This window comes from Ixodes scapularis, unplaced genomic scaffold (genome assembly GCF_016920785.2).
Source record: "Ixodes scapularis isolate PalLabHiFi unplaced genomic scaffold, ASM1692078v2 PGA_scaffold10__122_contigs__length_95168666, whole genome shotgun sequence".
NCBI lineage: Eukaryota > Metazoa > Arthropoda > Arachnida > Ixodida > Ixodidae > Ixodes > Ixodes scapularis.
In genome coordinates, this window is record NW_024609836.1 from 59,661,057 (window position 1) to 59,684,746 (window position 23,690).

At 48.3% G+C, this 23,690-nt stretch overlaps 3 protein-coding genes across 9 annotated transcripts in view; 1 reads left to right on the forward strand and 2 right to left on the reverse strand.

Moving 5' to 3' along the window:
* The window catches only part of LOC8052250 (transmembrane protein 87A), a 33,284-nt gene extending 22,336 nt beyond the window's left edge, over window positions 1-10,948 (reverse strand). The window contains exons 1-10 of the mRNA XM_042288567.1: window positions 10,819-10,948; window positions 7,956-8,019; window positions 7,767-7,873; window positions 6,985-7,098; window positions 6,824-6,880; window positions 6,059-6,173; window positions 5,821-5,902; window positions 5,198-5,429; window positions 3,180-3,288; window positions 2,444-2,505 (exon numbers count right to left, since the gene is read on the reverse strand). Coding sequence (XP_042144501.1) covers window positions 2,444-2,505; window positions 3,180-3,288; window positions 5,198-5,429; window positions 5,821-5,902; window positions 6,059-6,173; window positions 6,824-6,880; window positions 6,985-7,098; window positions 7,767-7,873; window positions 7,956-8,019; window positions 10,819-10,926 — 1,050 coding nt within the window. The 5' untranslated portion in view covers window positions 10,927-10,948. The remainder of the gene's footprint in view (window positions 1-2,443; window positions 2,506-3,179; window positions 3,289-5,197; window positions 5,430-5,820; window positions 5,903-6,058; window positions 6,174-6,823; window positions 6,881-6,984; window positions 7,099-7,766; window positions 7,874-7,955; window positions 8,020-10,818) is intronic.
* A 185-nt stretch (window positions 10,949-11,133) lies between these two features.
* Window positions 11,134-14,790, forward strand: LOC8052249 (tubulin epsilon and delta complex protein 1). Its single transcript, XM_002436022.4, has 7 exons — window positions 11,134-11,426; window positions 11,508-11,580; window positions 11,643-11,764; window positions 13,192-13,368; window positions 13,445-13,546; window positions 14,239-14,325; window positions 14,426-14,790. The coding sequence occupies exons 1-7, from the start codon at window positions 11,319-11,321 to the stop codon at window positions 14,699-14,701; spliced, it is 945 nt and encodes a 314-aa protein (XP_002436067.3). The 5' UTR covers window positions 11,134-11,318; the 3' UTR covers window positions 14,702-14,790.
* Window positions 14,791-16,065: 1,275 nt separating this feature from the next.
* The window catches only part of LOC8052247 (RNA-binding protein Nova-2), an 82,773-nt gene continuing 75,148 nt past the window's right edge, over window positions 16,066-23,690 (reverse strand). For all 7 annotated transcript variants that reach the window (XM_042288472.1, XM_029991660.4, XM_029991654.4 and 4 more), the window contains one exon: window positions 16,066-22,519. In XM_042288472.1, the coding sequence (XP_042144406.1) occupies window positions 21,239-22,519 (1,281 nt within the window). In that variant the 3' untranslated portion in view covers window positions 16,066-21,238. The remainder of the gene's footprint in view (window positions 22,520-23,690) is intronic.

A 23,690-nucleotide genomic window follows, 5' to 3' on the forward strand; every position in this document is an offset into this window, starting at 1 on the left:
CGCAGAGCGCCTGCCGGGCCAGACTTGTACGTAGTTCAACTACTTTACTCAAGTTACTGTAGTTTAACTACTTTTCTGGGTAGTTTAGTAACTTTTAATTACATTTATATTCTAGTAATTCGTAGTTTACTTTAACTACTTTTCCGAGTGACTTCCACTCAAATTACAAATTACTTTCTAATTTTAGTGGTTGTTTTGCCTATCAACAGAGAACAGAGGTCGGAAGGTCAGCTGATATTTGCAGAGGGGGAAGCATGCGGAGTAGAAAAGGGGGGGATGGGAAGGAAGAAAGTGATTTAGATAGTCCAAAAAACCCCAAAATTTTAACGAGCCCCCCCACTGCAACAACACTGCTACGAGGCGCGGGGAGCGAACAGACACGACGCAAGAGAGGTCGAGTAAAGCGCGAGACACATGGACGGCAGAATCGTCCGATCCGACAGTACGAACGCCGCTCCGAATCGCCGCACGCGACAGTTTGAGACACACGCTTCCGAACTCGCATGCGACACGACTATCCGTTCGGCTCCGCCCAGGAGATCCAAGCACTCCAGCGGAGGTTGGCGTTCACAGATCTCTGGTCCTAGATTGACGGTTTCGCTCACACGAGCGAAGTTAGAAGCTCGTTCTCGTTAGCGCGTGCATTCTTTGCCGAAGCCATATTTCTCGAATGGGTCAGCGAGATCCAGGCTTCCGGCTTCCCCTCGCCATTCGCTTCGTCCCGCCAGACTCAGTGCGTCATCATGACGTTCGCGCTAGCTGTGCTGTCATTGGCTGGACGCATCCGACAATCCGTCCGCCGTGCGAAACTATCTGGCGCGTTGGACGCACGTCGGATCGCCGATCCGGCGTCTGAAGCGACCAAATTTTTCGGATCAGGCAGTCGCATTGCCGGATCGGTTGTCGGATCGGATGGATTTTTCGCGCATGTGTCTCGCGCTTAACTGTGGGATTAGCTCCGAATAGTGGCGTTTCTTTGTATTCCGAAGCTCAAGGAGACTTGACGGATTTGAAGAAAGGGCTTGTCCCCGCTTCTCTCCAATGTAGGAATTCTTGCCCACTACAGGAGGTGCACACACTGCTCCTTTTACGGTGCAGGCGATAGAACCCCTAACAACGACGCTCAAGCCGGATGGGCTGCTCGTGTATCACTCGAAGCGCGTTAACCCACCCCCGCGCCTGCGTTCACGCCGCTTCGCGGTGACGGTGTGCGGCTGCTAATTACAAATCTATTAACCCACCTAGCCCCCACACTCCCCGTACACGCCGCTTTGCGGCGTCCGGTCGGCAACCCAAGCCCCGCTGCCCCCCATGCACTTCCGTAAATAGAGTCGATACGATTTAGTTTAGCGATGTTTCGTCAACAACATTCGTTTTTTTAGTGTTAATGGTAAAAAAGAAATGTAAATATCGCCAAATGCCTCGACAAAACAAAATGTTCGAGAAAAAAAATAAAAAGAAGTAAGCCGGCCCACACCATAAATAGAACCCGGGTCTGACACGTATGAGGCAGACATCTCACCACTAAGTTACGCTACCTCTTCGGAAACTCGCATTGCATCCGCTGCCTATGTTGACGGCGGCAGCGAGTATCTCCAAGCAAGCAAGCAAAACTTTATTTTGTGTAAGGGCCTACGTCCTGGTCTGGACGGCCCGTCCAGCCCATGTCTCGCGGATGGATTCCGTTAGGTTACCGTGTAGCCTTGTTCGTGGGGCAAGGCTCCACAAACCAGCCAATCCAGCGTGCGTGAGCACCGTTGCTAGGGTTTGTATCGCCTGCGCGTTAAAAATATGCCCGCGCGGGTCGGGGGGCAGTGCCCTTGGTATTCCTTGGGCGCCGCCGGCCTGTGTCTGCTCTGCCCAGTGGCAGCCGTTTCAGGGGGGACAAAACGCATGCCTTGCCCCCCCACTCTGAGAACTGGGGGGGCAAGTGCCCCCCTTGCCCCCCCGGTTGGTACGCCCATGGTTGGAGCACTGCAGAGGCTGCGCTAGCCTTTGCAAGGTAGCACAAAAACTTTGACGCTGAGCATGGGCGTATATTTTGAACTTTGGTTCCCACCGGTCAGGCCGCAAAAATGTACCATTCGTCATTTCGAAATTTCTACTTTGCGCTTTAGCAAAATGTCCACTATAAAGGCACCGGTTTCAAGAAATTTGTTTTCGGTATCTGTTCTTTCTGAAAACCACATTCGAGGGTTTGTTTCATGGGGAACTTTCTTCTCTGCAATTTTTTTTATTAAAAAATTGCAGTGAAATCTTTTCATTTTGGTGATTGGTCAATCTCGCTGGCGAGACTGACCAATCGCCGTGCCTGTCCTAGGGAAAAAAAAAAAACAGCGTTGCTGATTACATTATTTCTTCAATGGAGAGTCGATACAGCCCAGGCTTTCTTAGTGAGAAACTTAAAAAGAAAACAAACAAAAAAAGTGTTCACACAACTCACCGGAAGGAACGGCCAATCCACAGCTGACAGGTAGCCATACGTCCCCTTCAGAGACATGTCCACTAAAAGTAAATAAAAATTCAATGGTGGCGACGGCTACCACAATTTCCAGACTACAGTCCGCGGACTACACACGTTTAAAAGTTGAAATTTCGCAAGGTGTGGACTATCTACGGCTGCGGACTATACAAGGTAGCACTTTTTCTAGGCAATTCATTACTATAGTGAGACGTGACATCTTGTTAATGACAGATTAGATTATTGATGATTAATTCATGAATATGAGCTTCTTTGCGCACTCATAAAAAGGACACTTATCAAGGTATGTTGCGTACGAGAATTTTTCATGTGCTGGCTACGTGTCCTATCCAAGGAAGATCTTTTTTCTTCGGCCGAGTTCTGACCCTGTGGACTATACAACGGGTGCAAACTACAGACCGGAACACACAGTGTATAGCAGAAAAATTTTACGTACTGCCGACAAACACAATTAACAAGAATATTGAGAGTGACGACTGAAAGCCGCACTAGCCTTTGACAACACAAGCTAAGAAATGTGGGGTGCGGTGAATCCGGGGGGATCTTATGGTCATTACGTAGCCAACGAGATCAAAGCACTGGCCAACAAGAATGCCGAAGAATCAATTGCGAAGCCAGAAACACAAACGCATTAAGTCGCGCTCCGTGTCTGCTGTCGGCGAACGTGGGATATTGAAAGCCGAGTGGCATCACCAACCTTGCACCGTGAAGTTCTTCTCGTCTTCGGACGAGATGGACACGATGAGCATGTAGATGCCATCCTTGTCAAGGATGGCTAGGGGCCTTGGATCTGAGGCCAAGATTTTCTGGGGGGAAACAAAGAGTGCAGCAGGTGATGACGCCACACCGAAATACAGAAACAAAATTTGTGCACTTTGTTCCTCGCTTCGACGAACTCTTCCCAAAATTTCACTGCCGTCCAGATCGGATGTTGGTTAGACTTTTTTGCGCTGACGGTGGCAAAAATGTCGAGCTTCGACGGGAAAGGAAATGCTGGACCAAAATTCCTGCGCTCTGACCCCCGCATCAACAGACCATTTCTAAAATTCGACGTTACCTAGTGGTTCAGATATTTGACTTTAACTTGCCAATGGCGGTGAAAATGTTGCATTTCAACGGGCCCTACAGCTTTTGTACGATTCTACATCAATTCTCGATTCATTTTAGTTTCGACAGTGACTAAGAGATTACTCCTCTGTACGAAGCGCTGATTCGAGTGTCGACAAAAGTCGCCACCTCAAGGGGTTCGAGAGTCGATATTGAGTCGACCGTTCAATTGGATAAGAGTCCAAAACGAACGCCTGCATTGTATTAAGCTAACGTCTAGAATGCCCCGGCTTTACAATATTCGTTTTGGTGCACATCTTAAAACTTCTTCCTTTGTCAGCCACTGGAGCAGTGCCATTGCACGGCGCAGACGCCACATGCTCGGATGATGATAGCAGTTGTATTCAAGCATAGACGTCAAAACTATTCAGGAGATGGGGGGGTAACGGGTGGTCGTGGTGGGGGGAGGCGACGGCGATTTTGCGCCCCCTCCCCCGCATTGCTTCCATTCAATTTCTGACCTGTCTGGGGGGCGGTCGCTCCCCCTACTCCCCTGTTCTGACACCACTGTATTCGGGTACACATTGATAAGGCCGCCAAATACTTGAGGTTTATTCTGGTCCGGCAATCGGTGACCGGCTGGCTCTCGCAACGCTCGAGTGTGTGTGCGCACTCAGATCCCGTGGCCCGCGTACCCCGATCGTAGTATTTGTGCGCAGCACGATTCAAGACAAAACCAGACATAATGATAGCAATCGAAGTGGCCCGACCAAACTTCGGAGGGTCTTTATGCCATAAGGTGCAGAATCCCCTTAAAACACTAATCTCATGAGTGAATAGACCGATCTCACCAAGCGTTCGGTGCATGCGTGACGCGGCCATAACTTTAGTTCACAGGAGGCGAACAGCAGTGCACTAGAGGGCACATGCTGTCTCGTGCTCCACACGCGCAGAGCTCCAGCAAGGTTGTCACACGTGTAGAAAGACTAGAGTTCCCTGGATGCATTGCGGCAGCGGTGGCGTAGTCAAACTGGCTGGTGAGATCGGTCTATTAGGACATACATAAAACGTTTGAAAACAAGTGATACGGTTTTACCTAGACTACGTAGGCTATTTTCCTAAAACAACTTTGGAGCACTGAGGGGTAAAGAAAGATGGGTGGAAGCCACGAAAAAAGAAATGTGACGCTTAAATGAGCGACACAATTGTTTTTAGCAATGATTTTAAACCGCAGATACACTTCTGCTCAAGTGTCATATCTTAAAGGTGATACAAAGACTTATTTCTCCTTCTCTTGGTCCCCCAAGATAATATAAAAATTTCAGATGTAAGAGTTTGCTTAATTTCTTAATACGCCGTATGTTCGTCCGAGTAATTGCCGATCGCATTTATTTGCACTGTGGTGCTCAAAATATAAAAGATAACTAAAGCAAGAGGTAGAGCAGACTTGCAATACTCAGATGTATGCAGCATGATTGCATAAAAAGCTTAGGAAATATAAACAGTTCAAAATAATTCCCATGCAGGGAAACCAATTTATCTTTTAAAAGCTGCATCGTCAAAAGGTACACATAAGTTACGAAGTTACTTGGTAGGTAATACTTTTTTTTTTAAACGGCAACAAGACGAAAAAAGAAGTCACGCAAGTTATGGATGTATTTAATTTACCTTAAGGTTTTCGGGATCCAAGACGTCGGTCACATTCTCCGGGGCTCGATCTAAGACAAAAAAATAAACAAGATTTTGCACGCTCACACAAGCACACTGTTTACCCATTTCATTCCTCAACACTGACGCAACAGAGTCACATCGTGCGTACAAGTTCGAGCAATCGCTACGAGATCGCCCCAGTCGGCAAGAAAACGGCGTGCGACTCATTTGGTTGTATCGGTTGGCAGAACTGACAAGGAAAGATGTACTCTCCCATGGAGAGGTTGTCCAGAATGGTCCCAGCAGGCCAGAGTCCTTTCCAAATTCTATGCCTACCCCCTTCTTCCGTAGCCCTTACAAAAACGTTCTCGCACCTCAAAGAGTCACCACAATACAAAACAACTGTAGGCGGGGCCCATGGCCACCGCCGTGTCTCTGCTTGTTTAAACAAGTGTATGAAACCGCAAGCTAGCTTCACCCACAAGCTGCCCGGGCCACCGGTCGGGGCACCAACCGAGACGCCGGGCTTGCAGCCCCGTGTAGCACTAACGGCAATGGTACTGCAACCCAATTCGTGAAAGAGCTGGCAAGTGTGAAGAAGTTGGCAAGCCCAAAGATGTTTCGATCGGCTGTCCTCTGACCTGGCGTCTTTGTCGTTGACTTCGTCGCAACGACACTCTTGGCATCCAGGGCTGCCCTTTTCTCCCTGGGCACCTCTTTTAGCTGCAAGGAAAAATGTGTTTGGCCCAAATGGTACCATAGATACCGAGAAGAACCCTCAGAATGTCACTGGTGCAGTAGCATAATGTGATGTAGGAAAAACATTAGATGGACGATTACAGTCATGCCCTTTGCAATGGGTTGTAGCCCCACTTCTACCACAGAGTATGAGATACAATGCATACTTGAGGTGGGGATTTTGCACTGCTGTACTAAGACTGGCTGGAGATGGGTATGATTGAAGCTCGGAGTCCAAAGTGGATGCCCTAGTGAACTGGAGGAGAGTCAATAGTTGGATGTTTTAAAGCTAATTCACTTTCTGTGAAAAGTCCACTGTACCATGCCACAGAGCCTTCGTTGGTTTTGCAAACTAGCAATAGATTCTCCCATTAGAGGCTTTCTCATTTAAAAAATCTAATGGAATGCCCACTTGGCTTGGGTTGGAGCGATGAAGACAAAAGCTACCGCTATGGCTAGCCGACTCGGCGACTAGCCTCTAACCTTGCCTACACCACCACTAGTCGAAAAGATCCCGCTAGCCAAAATGCTACCGCTAGCCAAAAAAGCTACCTCCAGCCGAAAACCTACTGGTAGCCAATAAAGCTACTGCGTGCAGGTTTAGCGACTTCAGTCGGTGACAGGTTAAGAGAAAAGTGAAAGCTCTGCACACCCCTTTCCACTTTAGCAAAGCGAATGCTGAAGAGGAAGTGACCTCCTCTCCAGCGTACACTGTGCTAAAATGGAAAGCGGTAGGAGGAGCTTCCCTGAACTCCTAACCTCTCACCGACATAACCTCCAACTTTTGCCTCCCAAGACTATTTTCTCGAACGAGTTTTTCAACAAAAACACTGCAGAAATACAGCAATTCATCAACAGTTTGCAAAAGGAACTTTGAACTACGCAAGAGCAAGTAGAGAAACTAACCGGTTTAGATTTCGTTGCTGTTGTCGTGTTGGTCATCTGCTTGATCAAGCTGTGAGGCTAAACAAAAAGGGGGGAAAAAAAGAAGAAAACCAAGCTCAGCTGGGGCACGACAGGATCTACGACGTCCCCATATTAGACAAACAGCAGTTCTATGCACTCACCGACAGGTCCAACACGTGGAAGCAGGGGTGGAGCTCTTCGGAAGACTTGTAATACACGTCCCCATAGTCGAAGATCTTCAGACCGGTGTACAACTTGGACAGGGTGTCTTGCGTCTGCATGAACGGCAGTGCGTCGTAATCATTTGACTCCTTCACCGCCTGGTCAAATGTTTGTGCAGTGCACTCAAAACAGTTTCAACAGATACTGGGGGCGTCCATACCCCCACCTTGCCAGCATCGTCGCACGAATAAGAGTAAGACTTCTTCAATGGTATATTTGCACGACAGGGTTTTTTCCATAGAGGGGTTTAAATGTCATTGAGTTTTGAGGCCGCGTGAGGTGCGTCACTGGTGTTCACCAATTCCCCAAACCCGTGGGGTGCTTTTGCCAACAAACTGTGACCGTCTTGCAGAATATTCACTGTTTCGTCAAAGCAATCGAATACCCTCCTTTCAAGGAAGGATTACGATCAGGAGCACTGAGCTGGGGGGTGCCTATATTTTCTTTTTTCCCCCCCCCCTCTTTTTTTTTTTGTCCGAAACCAGAATGAACTGGGACACATTTTGTGTCCTGAATGCTCACTCTGATTTTTTTAACCTCCTTTTCCTTCTCATGGCTTTTCTGTCTCACAGCTGTACGACATATTCGGTTTTCTCCAGAGATGAAGATTTGTCGTGCAAATAGGTCATTACGGACGGCGCAAGAAAAGGCCCGAAGTATACCATAAAATTTGATTGAAATCGTTGTCCTTTAAAAGTGACAGCTCGAGACGTGCACTTACCAGCGTCTCAATGTCGAGGAACTCCTGGAAGCAGGGGGACTTGAGCAGCGTCCAGCCGACCAAAACGTTCATGTTGGCGCTGGCGGGATTGCTCGGGTCGCAGGTGACTGTTAGGAAGAGAGAGAGGGCAGGGTGTCAAACATGCCTCCCGCTCCTCCCTAGCGGTGAGTTCTGCAAGGCAACACTCACTTTTGATGGATACAGTGGATGCTCGGTACAGGCTCTTCTGAACCGCGAAGAGGTGCTTCGGTACCTGAACAAAAAGAGAAAAATGCAGACGACAAGAATTAAACTAATTTGATTCTCAATGAAAGACTGCTAACACCTTGATGTAAAGAATCCCTGGAGAAGGGGAACAAGAGGGACAAAGAACAAACACAAATCTTCAAACACAGCTAGGTAACTGGTGCGCGATCGAAAAAATCCACCTGGTCCGGATTTCGAACTTGGGACCTCTCCATTACAGGTGGAGCACTCTACCAACTGAGCTAACGGGGGTTAACTGAGTTAACGGGGGCTCTACTGGTGTCTAACCCCCGTTAGTTCAGTTGGTAGAGTGCTCCACCTGTAATGAAGAGGTCCCGGGTTCGAAACCCGGACCAGGTGGATTTTTTTGGTCGCGCACCAGTCACCTAGCTGTGTTTGGAGATTTGTGTTTGTCCTTTGTCCCTCTTGTTCCCCTTCTCCAGGGATTATTTTCATCATTCTTGTCCAGCCCGCTTGCACCTTTGCATTTAATTGCATTATCATCATAACACCACCTTACTTTTCAGCATGCATCAATCATTGTCATAAAGTTGGCACCCCGTTCTGTCACACAAGTCATTTTTACGAGTCTTTCATTCCCAATGCTTCATCCATGTGGAATCACCTTCCCCGGGCCATCGCCAAAATTCCTGGCAACAAGCATTTTTAAACTGCCGTTACTAATCTTTTTATTTTTTTCTATGAAAAGCCTTAATTATTATCTTTTTTGTTATGAGTTTTGCCATGTTTTTTACAGTGTCTTGGTTATGTAACCCACCTCCCTCTGTAATGCCTTTGGCCCTGAGGGCTAACAAAATAAATAAATAATTAAGACGGGAAATGGGACAACAAGAATTCACTTTTCTTTATTAGAGTGGGTGGTATTAATTTGTTCATACTACGCTCATCACTCTTTTCGTATACGCACGCAGACAGCTTTGAGGTCAGTAGCCGACACAGCACAGACAGTGCCAACATCTCCATAAAACCTTATTTATTATACAGGGTGACCCCCCAAAAAAATATAGACCATTTTATTTTCACTGCAAAATGAAACTACAAGTGACCAAATGCCCAGTCTCTGCCCAAATTTGTAGCACTAGCAGTCCGGACCAGGTACAGTCTTTCGCAATATGAAAAACCCACTGGAAGGGCACGCAGCGCCCCTCACAGTCACTGTCTCAGCCATCTGTTCCCAGTGTGTCTTCCATATTGCAGGGGACTGTAACAAAACTTGAGAGTTTGCTGTTACCTAAATTAAAAGTTATAAGTGATCTTTTTTTTTTTTTTTTAATTTTCTATGGGGAGTGACAACTTACGAAGCTCAGTGAATGCACGGAGATGAATAGCATCAGCTACCAGGAAGGGGCCCACTTTGCCATTGAAAGTTTCATAAAACTACTAGCAACTTTTGAGTAAGATAACTTTTAGTTTCGAAACTTTGGCATCTGGTCTGGACCGCATGGCGACACGTATGGGCCGAGAATCAGCATTCGGCAGTGAGTAGTTCGTTTTTAAGGTAAAGAAAACGAGTTTAATTCAAAACAAAACTAGAATGCGAGATGCATGAGGCATTCATGATAAGGGCCCATGACACGAATGTGTCTATCAGTGCTCCTTCTGATGTCTTATCCAACAAGGAGCAGCTAGGCTTTCCAGGTGGCTAATAAAAGCTCATCATCTTTGCACATGTGCAGTTTTATTCTTCTTTTAATGTGTTTCCTTCGGTAAAGCTCAACTGCAAGTTACCCCATGTCCTGTGTGCTTCTTTGTTTGTCCCTGTGTTTTTTGGGGTATTTACCACCATGCATCAGAACCAACTAGCCCAACTCGCAGTATTAAAAACCTACAACATTTTTACTTTTTTGGGGGGTTCCCTCCCATCCACTGTACATTGCACTGCATACGCGGTTGTCCTAATATCTTGAAGGGGTGCAGGACTACTTGATGTTCAGCAAACACTGTCCAAAGTGGTGCCAGACATATGATATTGCACATCCCAAGGATTACAGGTCAGGTATGTCAGAAAGCGAACGTTAGTTGCAAGTTCAGTTCGTCCAGCTATGCGGATAATAGACAGCAAAAGAGTTCGTTTGGCCACGGTTGTATAGCGAAATGCGAAGGCAAACGTTTCTCATGCCGAATGAGTGGGTAAAAAACCCCTCCCCTTTTCTGCTTGCCGTAATTTCACGCTTATTACATGTGAAAGTATACGGCAGGCCAATAACAAATAGGGAGTCTAATAAAGACGCTGTTGAGCTAATAGAAACCCTGACACGCAATATGTAATGGGGAGAAAAAAAAATCCGCAAAAACTTAGATGCCGACAAGTGCACTACGTCAATTTTAGACGTAGGATGAACGCCAGGTGCAATTTTTTGCGTTGTTGTTTATCTTATAGGGCACGTGGTTATCACCTGGCGGGACGGACTTCGCGGGCAGACAAGATTCTTTTTCGGCATGAGAGCGAGCACTAGAGCAAACAAACGCTCCGATACCACACAAGCTCGATTTCGCAGATGGTGCAACAGTAACGCATGGGGGGTTCAACGTAGGCCACCCGTTCCTCGAAGGTATAACAACTTACCTGCTGACAAGATTTGTATATACTGTCTTGATCGACATAAAGAGATGAGAAAATCGGCTGAATTGGCTAAAGAATCAGCGACATTCGACGCGCAACTTGTAGCGAGTCGTCATCTCGTGACGATGACGGCTTGCGAGCCGTCGGCTCCACCGGACTTTGGATTCTTCCACTATGTCGTTCGCGAAGAAAAATTCAAAAAGTAAAGAATTTTGGACGTACATTTTCGACTTTGAAGGACCACTTCCCCTGGTCCGGAAAAGCGGATGAGGACGGGACGATCGCTAAAACAAGCAGACACGCACACAAGCTTTCGAGTGGAAACACCATCTTTTTTTCTCTTCTTTTTTTAAAGGGCTGGACCGGACGAACTGGCAATCACCACAGTCCCGCAGAAACTGCTCAAAAATACCAAAATTTAATTACCACTTAAGAAAGCGAATTTTAACGTTTTTATTATAATATATTTTTAAACCTATTATTAAGCGTATTTTATAATAAAATAAAAATTGTATTTTAACCCCCCCCCTTTTTTTTTTTTTAGACCGGGTTTGACGATAGGGTGCAGCACTGCCCCTCTTGGTGGTTCCAGTGGTTCCCTCATCAGATCTCTGAATTTGCGTTTGGAGTTTACTCAAAGCCTATAATTTACGGCACTAAGAGTGATAGAAAATTTTGACAAATGACTAATTACGTTGTTATAGGTTGACTGGACGCAAAATATGTCAGGATCCGGCGCGTTAGAGTCGCTTTTCGAGCTTGCGGCGACGTGCGGTCTTGCAAGAGCTTCATCCGACATCAAATTCGAGTCCCAAAGTCCGGAGCCCGGCGTAAATTTTATTAAATTTTCTCCGTAGAATTGTAGCTCAATTTACGGTTAGTCTAGTGACTTAGCGAACTCACCATTCCAGGATGACTGTCTCCGCAAGCTGGTGAACCAGTCGGCGAGGCTGGTCATATCGAAATGTCGAGAAGATTTTTCGGGTGAGCTCTTATTCTGTGAACGCAGCGGAGTCATCGTAATAACCAATCCAAAATTCTTGCAGAGTTCAAGCCATCGTCAAATTACGAAGCCCTGCTGGCGCTCTGTTGGCTGGTGGCCAAGTTTTCGCTGCCCGAACTTTTGCTAAAGGAAGTGGTCGCCTCTCTTGACGTCCCGAAGCAAAAGGTGTGCTACATTAAATACCCTGCGCGTATCCTGTTTTCTTTTTTTAATTTTTTTTATTCATTATTGTACTCTGAAACAAACCGTACGAACTCAAGTGTGTGGATGAAAGAAATTTTGACAGCCGCCGATGCATGTACCCCAGAAAGGGAGTCATCATTGGAAGTACTTTAAATGGGCCCTGGCGAGGACTTTTTTACTGGTTTTTAATTTGCAGCGAACCTGAGCGCACTGAACCTTTTCTTTTCTCGAATTTCGCTTTATTTTAAAAGCTATACGCAAATTAAAATTACAAAAACAAGCTTAAAATAACCTCCTTCATGACGTCCTTGGTTGCTTGAGTGGCCATGAACTAGACGGAGGGTAGTGAGCTCAGCGAGCGCACACGGCTGCCGCACTCCATGTCGACGGCTCGAGAGGGCGCCACTAAAGCATGTTCTGCATAGGCTGTATGGAGCAGGCAGCCAGGGCGGCTCGCATTGCATTTGCTGCGCGATTAAACGCTAATTCGGCATGACACTTCATTGGCCCCAGACAACAGCAAACGAGGGGTAAAGATCAGTTCAGAACGGAAGCCACTTCGCGCTGCCATACTGCCAAACAACCAAACCGCCAATCGACCAAACCGCAAGCCAAACCTGCTCCCGCAGCGCTGCCGCGTACATCCGGGACCTTTCTACGTTCGCCGCTCCTCGGTGCCTGATCTTCTCGGTGCCCGATTCTTTGTCAACAAATAAGTGCTTTATAAGTTGATTGTGCTAAATAGTTTGTCAGCGAGAGTAAAACTACTCTATGGCCAATATTCGCTGCCATTTAGGAAAATAATGGATACACCCCCGATTACCCTTAAAACAATACATACCAAATAGATTAAAAAAACAAAATCTTGCATAGTGTAATGAAAGGGCACCATGAAAGATTGTGTTAAACTTTGAAAGTAGATTCTGTTTATTGTGCTTTACTTCCAAGTACAGCTGCAACGGAAAAAGAGTGGCACAAGTCACCGATGACCGGAGCGGCAAAATCGCGACACACGGCGCCATCGTTCCCGAGCGCGCCAATAGCGAGAGTGCCAGTCACGTTGCATGTCTCAACGTGGGAGGGGGGGGGGGCAGGGGGCAGAAATTTAAAGTACAAGATACCTTTCGAAGTGCGGGCTTTAGGATGGGCTGCTTTCTGCCGGCCACCCCCGCGTTGAGATATGGAACGTGACTGGCACTCTCGCTATCGGCGCGCTCGGGAACGATAGCGCCGCGTGTCGTGATTTTGCCGCTCCGGTCGTCGGTCGCTTGTGCTACTCTTTTTCCGTTGCACCTGTACATTTCATTTGGTATACTTACTACTTCACTTCAAGTACATAACCTCTCATTTACTTAGACATACTTTACTCGACACTAGGTTTGTGACAAGTTGCACAACGCTCAATGCAGGGCACGCTGGTTCCTCAGAGATGCAAAGAAGAGACTAGGTGGCGAGCGGAAGGTGCAGACGCACTCGGAAGCATAGCAGACGAGTGCAAGCAAATTGCCTCCATGTCTGGCCGGCTGCGCGCGTCCATGAAGGGCCTGTCTGCTTCTACACAGCAACTCGCATCCTTGGTCCATCAGGTCGGTGGTACCACATTCCCTCGAAGTGCTCTAGAGACCACCGTCGTGGTTTGGCGACAAAATCGTACCTGCGCAGGTGCATCAGAAGACCGCTGGAATTTCGTTGTCCGAAGACATGAATCACCTGACATTGTCTCAAATCAGTCACCTTGTGGCAGCGCCGGGAGGCAGCCAAAAGGTGAGTTGGTGTCGTATGTAATGAATGGCACCAGTGCATTGAATGCATAGCTGGGCCATATGGCACCCGGGACCCTTATGTCTTTTAGAGCCCCCCCTCATTCCCCGAGGTCGCAACCAACTAGTAAAGTGAGGGGGGGATGCCTGGTGCTGCCACAAGTGGCACCCCCCCCACGCGACTGGGACGCCTGTCACCCGGGGCCCAGGGCCCCTTTTCGGGTTGCTACGACACTGAATGGCACCGCTTCACCTTTGCGGTTATTATCGCACAAATGAACAAATAATCTCACTTGCCTCATGTGGGCTGCGGTAACAGTTATACTCAATAACAACTGCATTTATTGCACAAGTTGCTGGTCGTAACACTAATCTCTTTATCAGTGAGTGCTCACACACCACTGCAAGCTTCTTTGAAATATTTTGTTTCATTTAGTAGTTTCGTTACACATAGTGGCACAAAGACTCTTCTTTCTTCTCATGTTCAGACAGAAGATGCAAAGGTTTTGTTATCCGGGTTTTTCCAAAACTTGGTTTCGCAAATTGCACCGATGCAACAGTTTTGGGAGAAACACCCTGCAACGTATCGAAACTCTGCACGATAAAAAGAAAGCCAACTTCTATTATATAAAGTTTAAAACGGTATTCAGTGCCGTGTCGAGGACTATTGCAAAGCCCACAGTTTCCGACATTTAGTTTCAGGCCGAGCTTCAGCGTGCCCTTCAAGCGACGACACATTATACGGATTGGAAGAAAGGCGAGCCGGTGTTCTGGACGTGGATCGTAAGTTTGTGTTGACGTCTTCAGATTGTTGTCGGTTTTGGATCCACGCATTGTCTCGAGCACAAATCGCCTTTTTTATTTTTATTCTCTCACCTTTCAGGAATCTCTGACGCCTCGTCTGCCTCGGCTCGAAGGACTCGAGACTTTTAAGACCCAAGTCGAAGAGATGTGCAGCGAGATCGATTTCGGCGTCGTTGCAGCGCAACCAAAGCTGGTCCTCGAGCCAAGTTCAAACTCGAGCCTTGCCAAAATCAACACCGAAATGCGACCCAAGCTGGCAGTCGTTGAACAAGAACTCCGTCTGAAACGGGACAGGCTCAGGGAGTCCCTGACGAACCTCGGCCTTCAGCATCAAGCTGCCACTTTTATGCCCTAACAGCCAGATTTGCCCAAAAAAAAACAAAAAAACTTGGCAGTCACAAAAAATAAATTTGACGCAAAAAAGACAATTTTTTTTTTCAGCAATATTGTTGTTGCGAGATATAATTTACATTCTGCGCGCAAAGTCCACGATGTCGCGGAATGGTCATTAACTCTTTTCACCTCAACGGGATGGTCATGAACCCTCTCCACCTCAACGCGATGGCCAAGCCTGTCCACCTCTCCTCTATGCGCCCGAAATGCCGAAAGAGAAAACAAGTGGAAAGGAGGTGACTACAAACTAAATCGCGTCTGCGCCATCAAAAGACTCTTTCCGAAATTCAGTCCTTTGATCACTATTGTTATCTGAAAAATGGCATATGTGGCGTACTAATGACGGCCTTCTGTTTACTGATGAAGGAAGAAGTTGAAGATGCTCGTTAGCAGATACTTCGAGGCTAATACATTCGTGACGTTAGCAAGATGTGAAGCAGGAATTGAACGCAAGATCTGCGTAAGCGTTCATTTCTATCTCTGGCCCAGTCAATCTGCTGGTAACATCAAGGTGCTTCAAAGCCCCTTGTCTACGTGGGTTGACGCTCCGGTCCGACTGGTTGCATCTTTGTTGCTATCGACACTGAAAAATATTGAGAAGGAAATGTACAGTGAAGCGCACACTGTCGTTTCCTGTTGACTTGCGGAAACGACGGTGCCTGATAAAATGCGGCAGACTACATGTTCATTGCCACCATTAGTATGAGAAAAGTTAAACTGTCATCTGAGCCACCAGATGCCACTCAATTTAAAAAAAAAAAAAAATTTATATTGCTCTAAAAAAAATTTTTGCATAAAATTAATTTTTTTAACACGCGTGTCAAAAAATGGTTTTTAAGGTTAGGTCTTGGAAATCCTTTTTAGTCGCTTGCGGAAGAACACACTGTCACCATTTTATTAAGTTTTTCTTTTATACATTCTCTCACTGTCGCCGTGAAACAATTCTGACAAAGTAATAAGTTACCGCTTCTCGTAGACAGTGCCCATATTTACTTTCGCAAGTACTGCAAAACCTTAAGTCCAGTTACATGCAGATCGGGAGTCGAATTAGACCAGACATTTACCGGGATCACCTAATAGACTTTATCAGTGTGTTCTCTCGTAAACTGTTGCAAGCAGGCAGAGGAGATAACACCTAGAATAACCAAAACCCGTGCTCCAGCACTTTGCGTCGCAGCGAGTTTGGGCGCAGACCGGCTACAAGTGCTGCATTGGCGTTTCGCCGGTCATAGAGGTCACTCTGCATCGGGGCCCAATTGCCGAGTAGGTGCCGTGCTGGTGCCTACCCAAAGTTTTGCAATAAAAAAAAAAAAAAACGGAACCAACTATGCTCAAAATTTTAGTGTTTATTTGAAATACCTATGAAAACACAGCATTCACGAAATAACAAGAAAAAGCATCGCATGACTTCCACCGGAGCAGGGGAGGGGGGAGAGAGGAAGTTGTTGCCCTGAGATGGGGCGGCGCCGACGGCTCCTATCAAAAAGTCCATTTGCACCAAATAAGAAAACCGAGACAGAGAGAGATGCATCTCGCAAACACGACGCTCGCCCACCGAGGCCGCGCGCCGCTCCACAAAACAGTTGCAGGCAAAGTCCCGGAGTAAACTTGTGGCCTAACACATCGAACAACTCGAGCCAGTCCTCCCATGCTACGCTCTCCTTTATTCTTTTTATCTTAGGAAGGCTCTGCACAGCAGGAGCACGCTTGCGCACATCCACACATGCACGTGAGCGGGAAGAAAAAATGAAATGAAGAAACACACTTTGAAACGTGTCAACAACAACAACAGTGTGAATGTTAGCACACGGAGAAAAAAAAGAATCCCAGGAAACAATGCATGCACACGCGAGTTACATTATGCCCAGACACACGGTTGAAAGAATGTGTATGCGCGTGTTTATGTACGTGAAGAGGTGTGGTTGCTCCGAGCCACCTTGCACAGTGTCCAGTTTTTTTTTTCTTTTTATTAATTGTTCTAGCAGTGATACAACAGTTATACAATAATTAAAAAAATAATGGATCCCAGCAATTTGATAGGTACGTAAGCAATTTTTTTTTGTTTTTCGTTTACGTTGGCGTCGTGCTGCAGCACTCGTAAGCACAATTGCAAAAAAAAAAACATTAAAATTCTGGGTCATGCATCATTTTTTTCTTTTTCCTTTCTTTTCGAAGTGCAAAAGACAAAAACGCTTCCTGCCGAAACTCCCGAGGGTCATAATAAGAGTAAACGACAACAGACCTAACGAGTTCTTGGATTCGCAGAGCCGACAAAAAAAATTGCCACCTACCCCAAAACGTGGCGTCGCGAGACGGCGATGACGAAAATCTGAAGGATCGTTAAAAAACCCCTAATAAACCTCGACGAAGCGTCGAACTTTGAAAAAAAGGCATGCGCAAAAGGCATCAAACTATAAAAACGAAACCGCCGACCGCACGAGGTTCCCTCGGCGTACCTAAACAGCCCCAGGATCAGTGCGGCAGGGAAACCCACTTTTTGTCTTTGTACGAGAGAGGAACGGGTCAGCGAACTACCCACCGCTTGAGCACCCATTGTTTGTCCATTTCTTGCCCCTTTCCCGTCCTCTCTTCCCCGGCCGAGCGGTAGTAGCGCCTCTACACTCGGCAGACGAAAAGAAATTGTGCGACAGTGGGAGGAAAGAGAAGACTGCCCTCGAGACGGCTCCAAAGGGGGGGGGGGGCGGGGAGGGGGCGCAAGGCGTGGCGATTGTGGTGTAATCGAAGACGACTCGAAGAGAACTACCCGAGAGACTAGAATGCTCCGGTCCGAGGAGGCACCGAGCGCTTTTTTTTTCTTCTTCCTCGCGTCCTTTCAGTTCTTCCTTCACTTCCACCCAGCAGAGGCGAGAGTCTGCCTCCCAACCACCTCTGGTCATCCAGTCTTTGCCGCATGCTGGAATGTCTGGGTCTACCATTTTCTTCTCGTGTGAGTGTGTGTGTGTATCATCACAGGATCGTGTCAAAGCGAGACTTCTTCGCTGTGGTGGTGGTGGGGGGAGGATGGGGCGTTTCCGACGCCTGCAGCCCTCCGTTCCTCCCCCCTCGTCTTCCTAAATGCATCTGCTGCAATAAGGTTGCTCATGGCAGGGGCAAAGTGGCATTCCCGGTTTTTGCCACTCCGCTCTCCGTGTTAAGTACCGCACAAACATCAGCGCGGGGGGGGCGGCGGCGTGTTACCGCCGCCGCGGAGGAACCACCGCCAACAAGCACAGGACTTCGCTAGAGGCATTTAATACGTCGCCACAAAAAAGTGTGCCCGGTTTCCCACCCCAGAGTCACAATTAGAATATTCCTAGCAGTGCACCTTAAAACAAAAAAAAAAGGAAAATGACAAGTTGCATGAGAAAAAACAAACAAAAACAACAACTCTGGAAACCCTTGTTATGCATTAGAGGGGGAGAAAAATGTTTCAATGTGTCCTAACGAAACGGTTGCACCTTGTTTCGTCTTTATTCTCCTCGTGGTTTGCTGAAACAGCCCTCCACATATATATATTTATATGTATGTATAGATTATGTTATATTATGTACACATATGTAGGAAAGACCTTAAAAAAGCAACAGGAAACAATGGTCACCTAGATAAATTTGAACATTTACACAAAACAAAAGGAGCAACTACAGTAACCCAAGACCAAAAAAAAAAAAATTCCAAAGTTACCTCTATTTAACAAACCCCTAATCATAAATCACTTTAAAAAAAAAAAAATATTTTTTTTTTACATTTTCTTATGTTTGTTAACCAGATGAGAAAAAACAAACCGTACACTGCAAACTCAAGAGCACAAGGATTGGCAGCTGTACACACACATTTTAATGTAAGCATGCCCTTTCCGAAAAAAAGAAAAGCATGTTCTAGCATTAAACGTTTTGAAAAAAGAAATATAAAAAATACCTTTGCCACGAAGAAGTTCAGATGACATTGAAAAAGAGGCAGGATCTCATCATGCACACATAAAAAAAAATGTAAGGCATCAAATAAATAACACTATGAATACATGCGAGCCCATGTGTAATGCATTCCTTTCCTAGGTGTGGTGGTGGCGACTGCGTTGTCGATGCGACTGCTATAATGTGTTTCCTACAGAGTTTGTCTCCCCCGACTGGCAACAATGTCGCCGGGGGAAGTGCACCGCTCCGTCCCACCCCTTCCGCCCCGTAAAGACCACAGATGCAAAAATCACGTCTCCCGAGGGGAAAAGACCCTCCAAAAATGACTTCGTGTCGGGACTGATGTTCACAGGTTGCAGACGGACATTCACCGGCCGCAAACTGGTGCGCACGGGCTGTAAACCGACGTGCCAAGGCCATGAACTGATGCGCCCGGGCAGCAAAATGATGTATCCAGGCCATGAGCAGACACGCACAAGCGGCAAAACAATGTTCGCAAGCCACGAAACGACGCCTACGGAACGTATAACATCGGTTCCGACCTGCAACGACGGGGGGAGGGGCGGGAAGAAAAAAAAAAAAAAGTTGCGGGTCACGTCGGCTCCGACAGAGCGACGAAAAACTACACCCTGGCTCCCAACCCGCACCATACGATGCTCCAGGCACTATAAAAAACCGAAGGTCTGTCTGTTTCCAAAAACGAGACGCGGGCCGGCAAAAAAAAACTGCCCCATCGATGTGCAACGATCGGATGCAGCCGACCAAGAGAACAGATGTGATGGGGTAACCTCCGAGAGAAAGTGAGAGATACTCGCAATAATGCGCAACGAGAAATGCCCGGTTGATATGATGCCAAGTGGAAATGTACGGTAAGTGACCCTTCCATCCGTCTAGAGCAATGCGGAAAAACGATGGCTAAGAGCGTACGGTTTTTTCTTTCACTTTGCGTTGGTTAGGTGTGCGCCGCGGCGCCTTGCGGCAGGGACCTTGAACACTTGATCGGGACGTTGGGACCGGGCTTTTCGTCCCGAACAAGACGCCGGGTCCGGTGTATCCCTTGCCAGTGCCGTAGGCTGAGCATTGCATAGGCTCAAACACTTGTACTTGGAAGAAAATAAACTTGCAGCGGCATTTGCTAAAGCGGCACAAAGCGTTTCGGCAGAGGCTGAAGAATGTGTGTGTGACCAGATGCCGAAGGGAGACTGGCGAGAAGAGCTAAAATGATGCAGGTTCCGCGACGACGATTGAGGGAGACGAAGTTTGCGGGAGCGGTGTGGAAAGGAGGCGCCGCCGTGTCAGAGTTTCTCGGTATCAAAAGCTCGTTCGACGCCGTTTAGAGAAGAAATGCTCCGGGTGAGGAAAAGGCAAGAAAGGTACGCGAGCAGACTCGGCGGCGGCGCCCCACGAAACGCAAGTCGAGGTTTGCGCAAACGAAAACCTGACGACAAACCGTCCATTCGGATTGGAACGGGGTTGGGGTATAACTGGAAGGGCCAGACGGAACCGAAACTACCCCCAAACGAAAGAAGTTGGACGATGACCCGTTCGTTCCTCATTCGCGCAAGACCACGTCGACCAACCCACGGAAGCTCTGTAGACGAAGGGTATACAAAACGGGAGACGCCACCCGACGGCAGGTGGAAAAGGTAAGGCGTGCCGACGCCACCCGCATGTGCACTGGCCCCCTCTCGAAGACGCAAAAGAAAACTTGAACGGAAGATGGATTGAGAGAGACGACGACTGAGGGGGGCAAACTTTCGCTTCGGTTCCCTCTCTGCCGAGCGAGTTGCACGACCATGAGAGATGTGGCGACGCAGACTTTATGACCAGGGGAAGATGAACTGGGAAGCCTTAGCCCTACCCCTCGGAAACCATTCTACCCCTTGCGCCCGTTATCGCCGCCGCTCTTCCCGACTTCTTGTACAGTGGGCCGACCGCCGTCAGCCCGACGTGCCCCCCCCAAAAAAATACGGCGACGGTCGCCCCTTCCCGACACTCATTCAGACTTGTCGAGCGCGCGGCTCTTTCCCCAAGACGTACGCACCTGTACACACATACACCCCGCACGTGTGTAGTATATATACATATGTATATAGCTATGTTATATTAATTATTACAATACATTAACATCACATTTCAACAGCATCCTTTCCTCTGGGAGGGAGGGGTGGGGAGGAGGGGTACCACCCGCACGTCCGGTGGTTCGAGGGAGGGGACGACTCCGCGGCGATGCGCAACAAACCAGAAAGTGACCGCATCGCAACGGGGAAAAGAAGACAGTTATGCGGGGGGAAAAAAAAACAACAACAACAAGAAACACACCAGTACTTGGCTTCGAACTAAAGCGACTGTTCAAAACGCACAAGGTGGGGGAGATAGATGTAATGTGAGGGAAAAAAAACAACCAGGGGGAGGGGATTCTCTCAGAATGCAAATAACCGTAGACTCTTCAGCACTTGAAAAAAAAAAAAAAAAAAGCCACACCTTTGGTAAGGTGCGAGGGGCAGGGAAGTGGGGTCCACTTTGCCCCGGCGCAACTCGAGAAGGAGTGGGTGACAAGAAGCCAGAACAACGGGGGAGAGGGAGGCCTAGCGCAACACCCCTAGGGCATTCTGCTGCGACCTCTTGGCCTCCTCCTCGGCGATCTGCTGCTCGATGAGGTACTGGGCCGTCGATACGGCGTTGGGCGAGCCCGTGATGGTCACGATGCGGTTCCGGGTCCCCGGCGCAAAGATGCCCTTCTTGGAGATCTGTATGGCCGCCCCGCTGAAGCGCTGGATCTCCACCAGCGACTTGCCGCCGGGCCCCAGGATGGCCCCCACAATGTTCTCCCCGACCTCCAGGTCGCGCTTCACAGCGTCGCCCGCCTTCTCGGCCACGGCCCCTCCCGGGGGCGGCGGCGACTTGCACTGCATCGGCCCGGCGCCAGGGATGGCGCCCAGGCCCGTGCCCAGGCCGAACGAGTTGTTGTTCACTGGCAGTCCCGTGCCGTTGCCGCTGGCGCCCGGCGAGGCCAGCGCGGGAGAGTTTCTCCGGAACGGGTCGAACACCATGTCCCCGTGGAAGCGGTCCGAGCGCCCCGTGGGCGACCCGAAGCCCCCGCCGCCGAGGCTGCCCACGGGCCCAAAGATGCCCGAGCTGCTGGGCACCACCGGCGGCGTCGCATCCATCGGCGAAGACGGGTACATAGCCTGCTGCGCGTTGGTGCCCATCTGCAGTGGCTGCGGCGGATTGCCGCCGCCGGCGACCAGCGTGCCGTTCATGCCGGCGAGCAGCGCACCCAGGCTCGAGCCGAGCACACCGTAGCTGGCAAGCGTGCCCATGGCCGCCGCGATGTCTGCCGTCGCCTGCTCCGTGTAGCCGTTGCTCCGCAGCACCGCCTTGACGTTCTCGAGGAGCTGCGCCACGTTGCCCGCGACGGCCGGGGCTACGCCGGGGAAGCTGGGCACCAGGGACTGGTGGTGTGGGGTGCTGCTGAAGTTGGCTGTGGGGCTCATGCTGTTCAGGCTGCCGCTCGAGCTGTAGCTGGCCGTGCTGTTGTTCACCGTGGAGTGGACGCTCGAGGGGTTGGCGTAGGGCGAGCCTGTGGGGTTGAAGTTGGCCACGGGGCCCGTGACCTCGGCGTAGCTGACGTGCAGGCAGCTGCCGCTCTGGGGGTCCTCCACGATCTTGGCCAGGATCATGTGGCAGGCCTTCTTGTTGTTCTCCAGCTCCCCGATGACCGTGATGCAGCGCTCGGCCAGCGCATGGTCCTTGGACTTCTGCGAGATCTGCACGTAGGCGCCGCTCTCCTCCTTGATCTGCTTGATGTAGCTGCCCCCCTTGCCAATGATCATGCCCGCCGTGCTGTTGGGAACGAGGATCTTCACCTGCGTCACAAAGGGCCGGTTGGCTTTACTCCACGTGTCGCGAGCGGAAACACGCTTGCTTTGTGCTCGTCGGCACTTTCAAGAAAGCCAAGTAATGCGAGAAAGGAGGCACCCATACATCCTAGCCAAGCACATTTATCAGTGCTCAATAAATTGCCCGATATCGCATTTTTCTTTTATGCATGCCTCCATTCATTTTTCAACTAGGACTGCAGCCAATGCTACAAATGCTAGGAAGCGAGACCTCGGCTTTTAAGCATTCTTTTGCAGAATAAGCACTCGTGCAAGAAAGGCATGTCTCAAAGCAAGGAGTGCGTGCTAGCTCGGTGGTTTTATCTCTGGCTGCAGCCTCAGCTTAAAGGAGAACAGAGTAGATGTGAGCAAGCTCTCGAGACTTCTGCCCAATTAGTTTGTGGGAGAACAAATAAAACATTTTGATAAATAACCAACACCATGGCCTTCTGATTAAGACCGCACATCTGAGAGGCGGCCAATGATATGGCATTTGAGTACAAAGGCACAGTCATGGGTACATACACAGATTTCCTGCATTAACCCTTGCATTCACGGAGCAACCGACAATGCTGTTTTTATGCAGGATCTACAAAAGAGCTAAGTCAAAAAAAGCCTTTGCTTCCAGCACAAACTTTTTGAGTTTTGGGCCACTGACAAGTTACGTGTTCGCAAGCGAGGGACCAGTGGAAGAATCCGAGATATCCTGTCATTAATTTCCAGGTTGCAAAAAACTGGCCACTAGTACAAACTCCATAAACTAAGCTTTTTTTCTTTTTATCCTGAGCAATGTGTTGTTTTTTACAGTGGCTTCTCCACACCAAATACTACATTACTCAAATCTGTGTTACCCCAAGACAAGTCCCCTGCTATGAGACCATTTAACTATAGATTACCTGCACTAAAAGATGTTTTATAGCAAGACAGGTTTATAATTGATTGCCCTTTGTCAACAAAAAAACGAGTTTTGGGGTTGCATACTAATATAAACTGATATTGCCAAGGATTTAGGAACAGCCCAGAGCAAAACAGAAATAAAACCAGACCTCTTCGAGCTACCCTTCGTAAAAGCACAGATGTACTAATAGCTACACCATAAGATCAAATTAATGCTGCTCTTTTGGTTACTGCAACTTTTACACTGCCAACTCACTTTGCA

Excerpts from the sequence above, each read along its gene's own strand:
- LOC8052249 (XM_002436022.4), top strand. The coding sequence starts at position 11,319 with ATGTCAGGATCCGGCGCGTTAGAGTCGCTTTTCGAGCTTGCGGCGACG. Across the intron at positions 11,581-11,642 it reads ATGTCGAGAAGATTTTTCGG|AGTTCAAGCCATCGTCAAAT; the intron begins GTGAGCTCTTAT and ends AAATTCTTGCAG. Across the intron at positions 14,326-14,425 it reads CGGTGTTCTGGACGTGGATC|GAATCTCTGACGCCTCGTCT; the intron begins GTAAGTTTGTGT and ends CTCACCTTTCAG.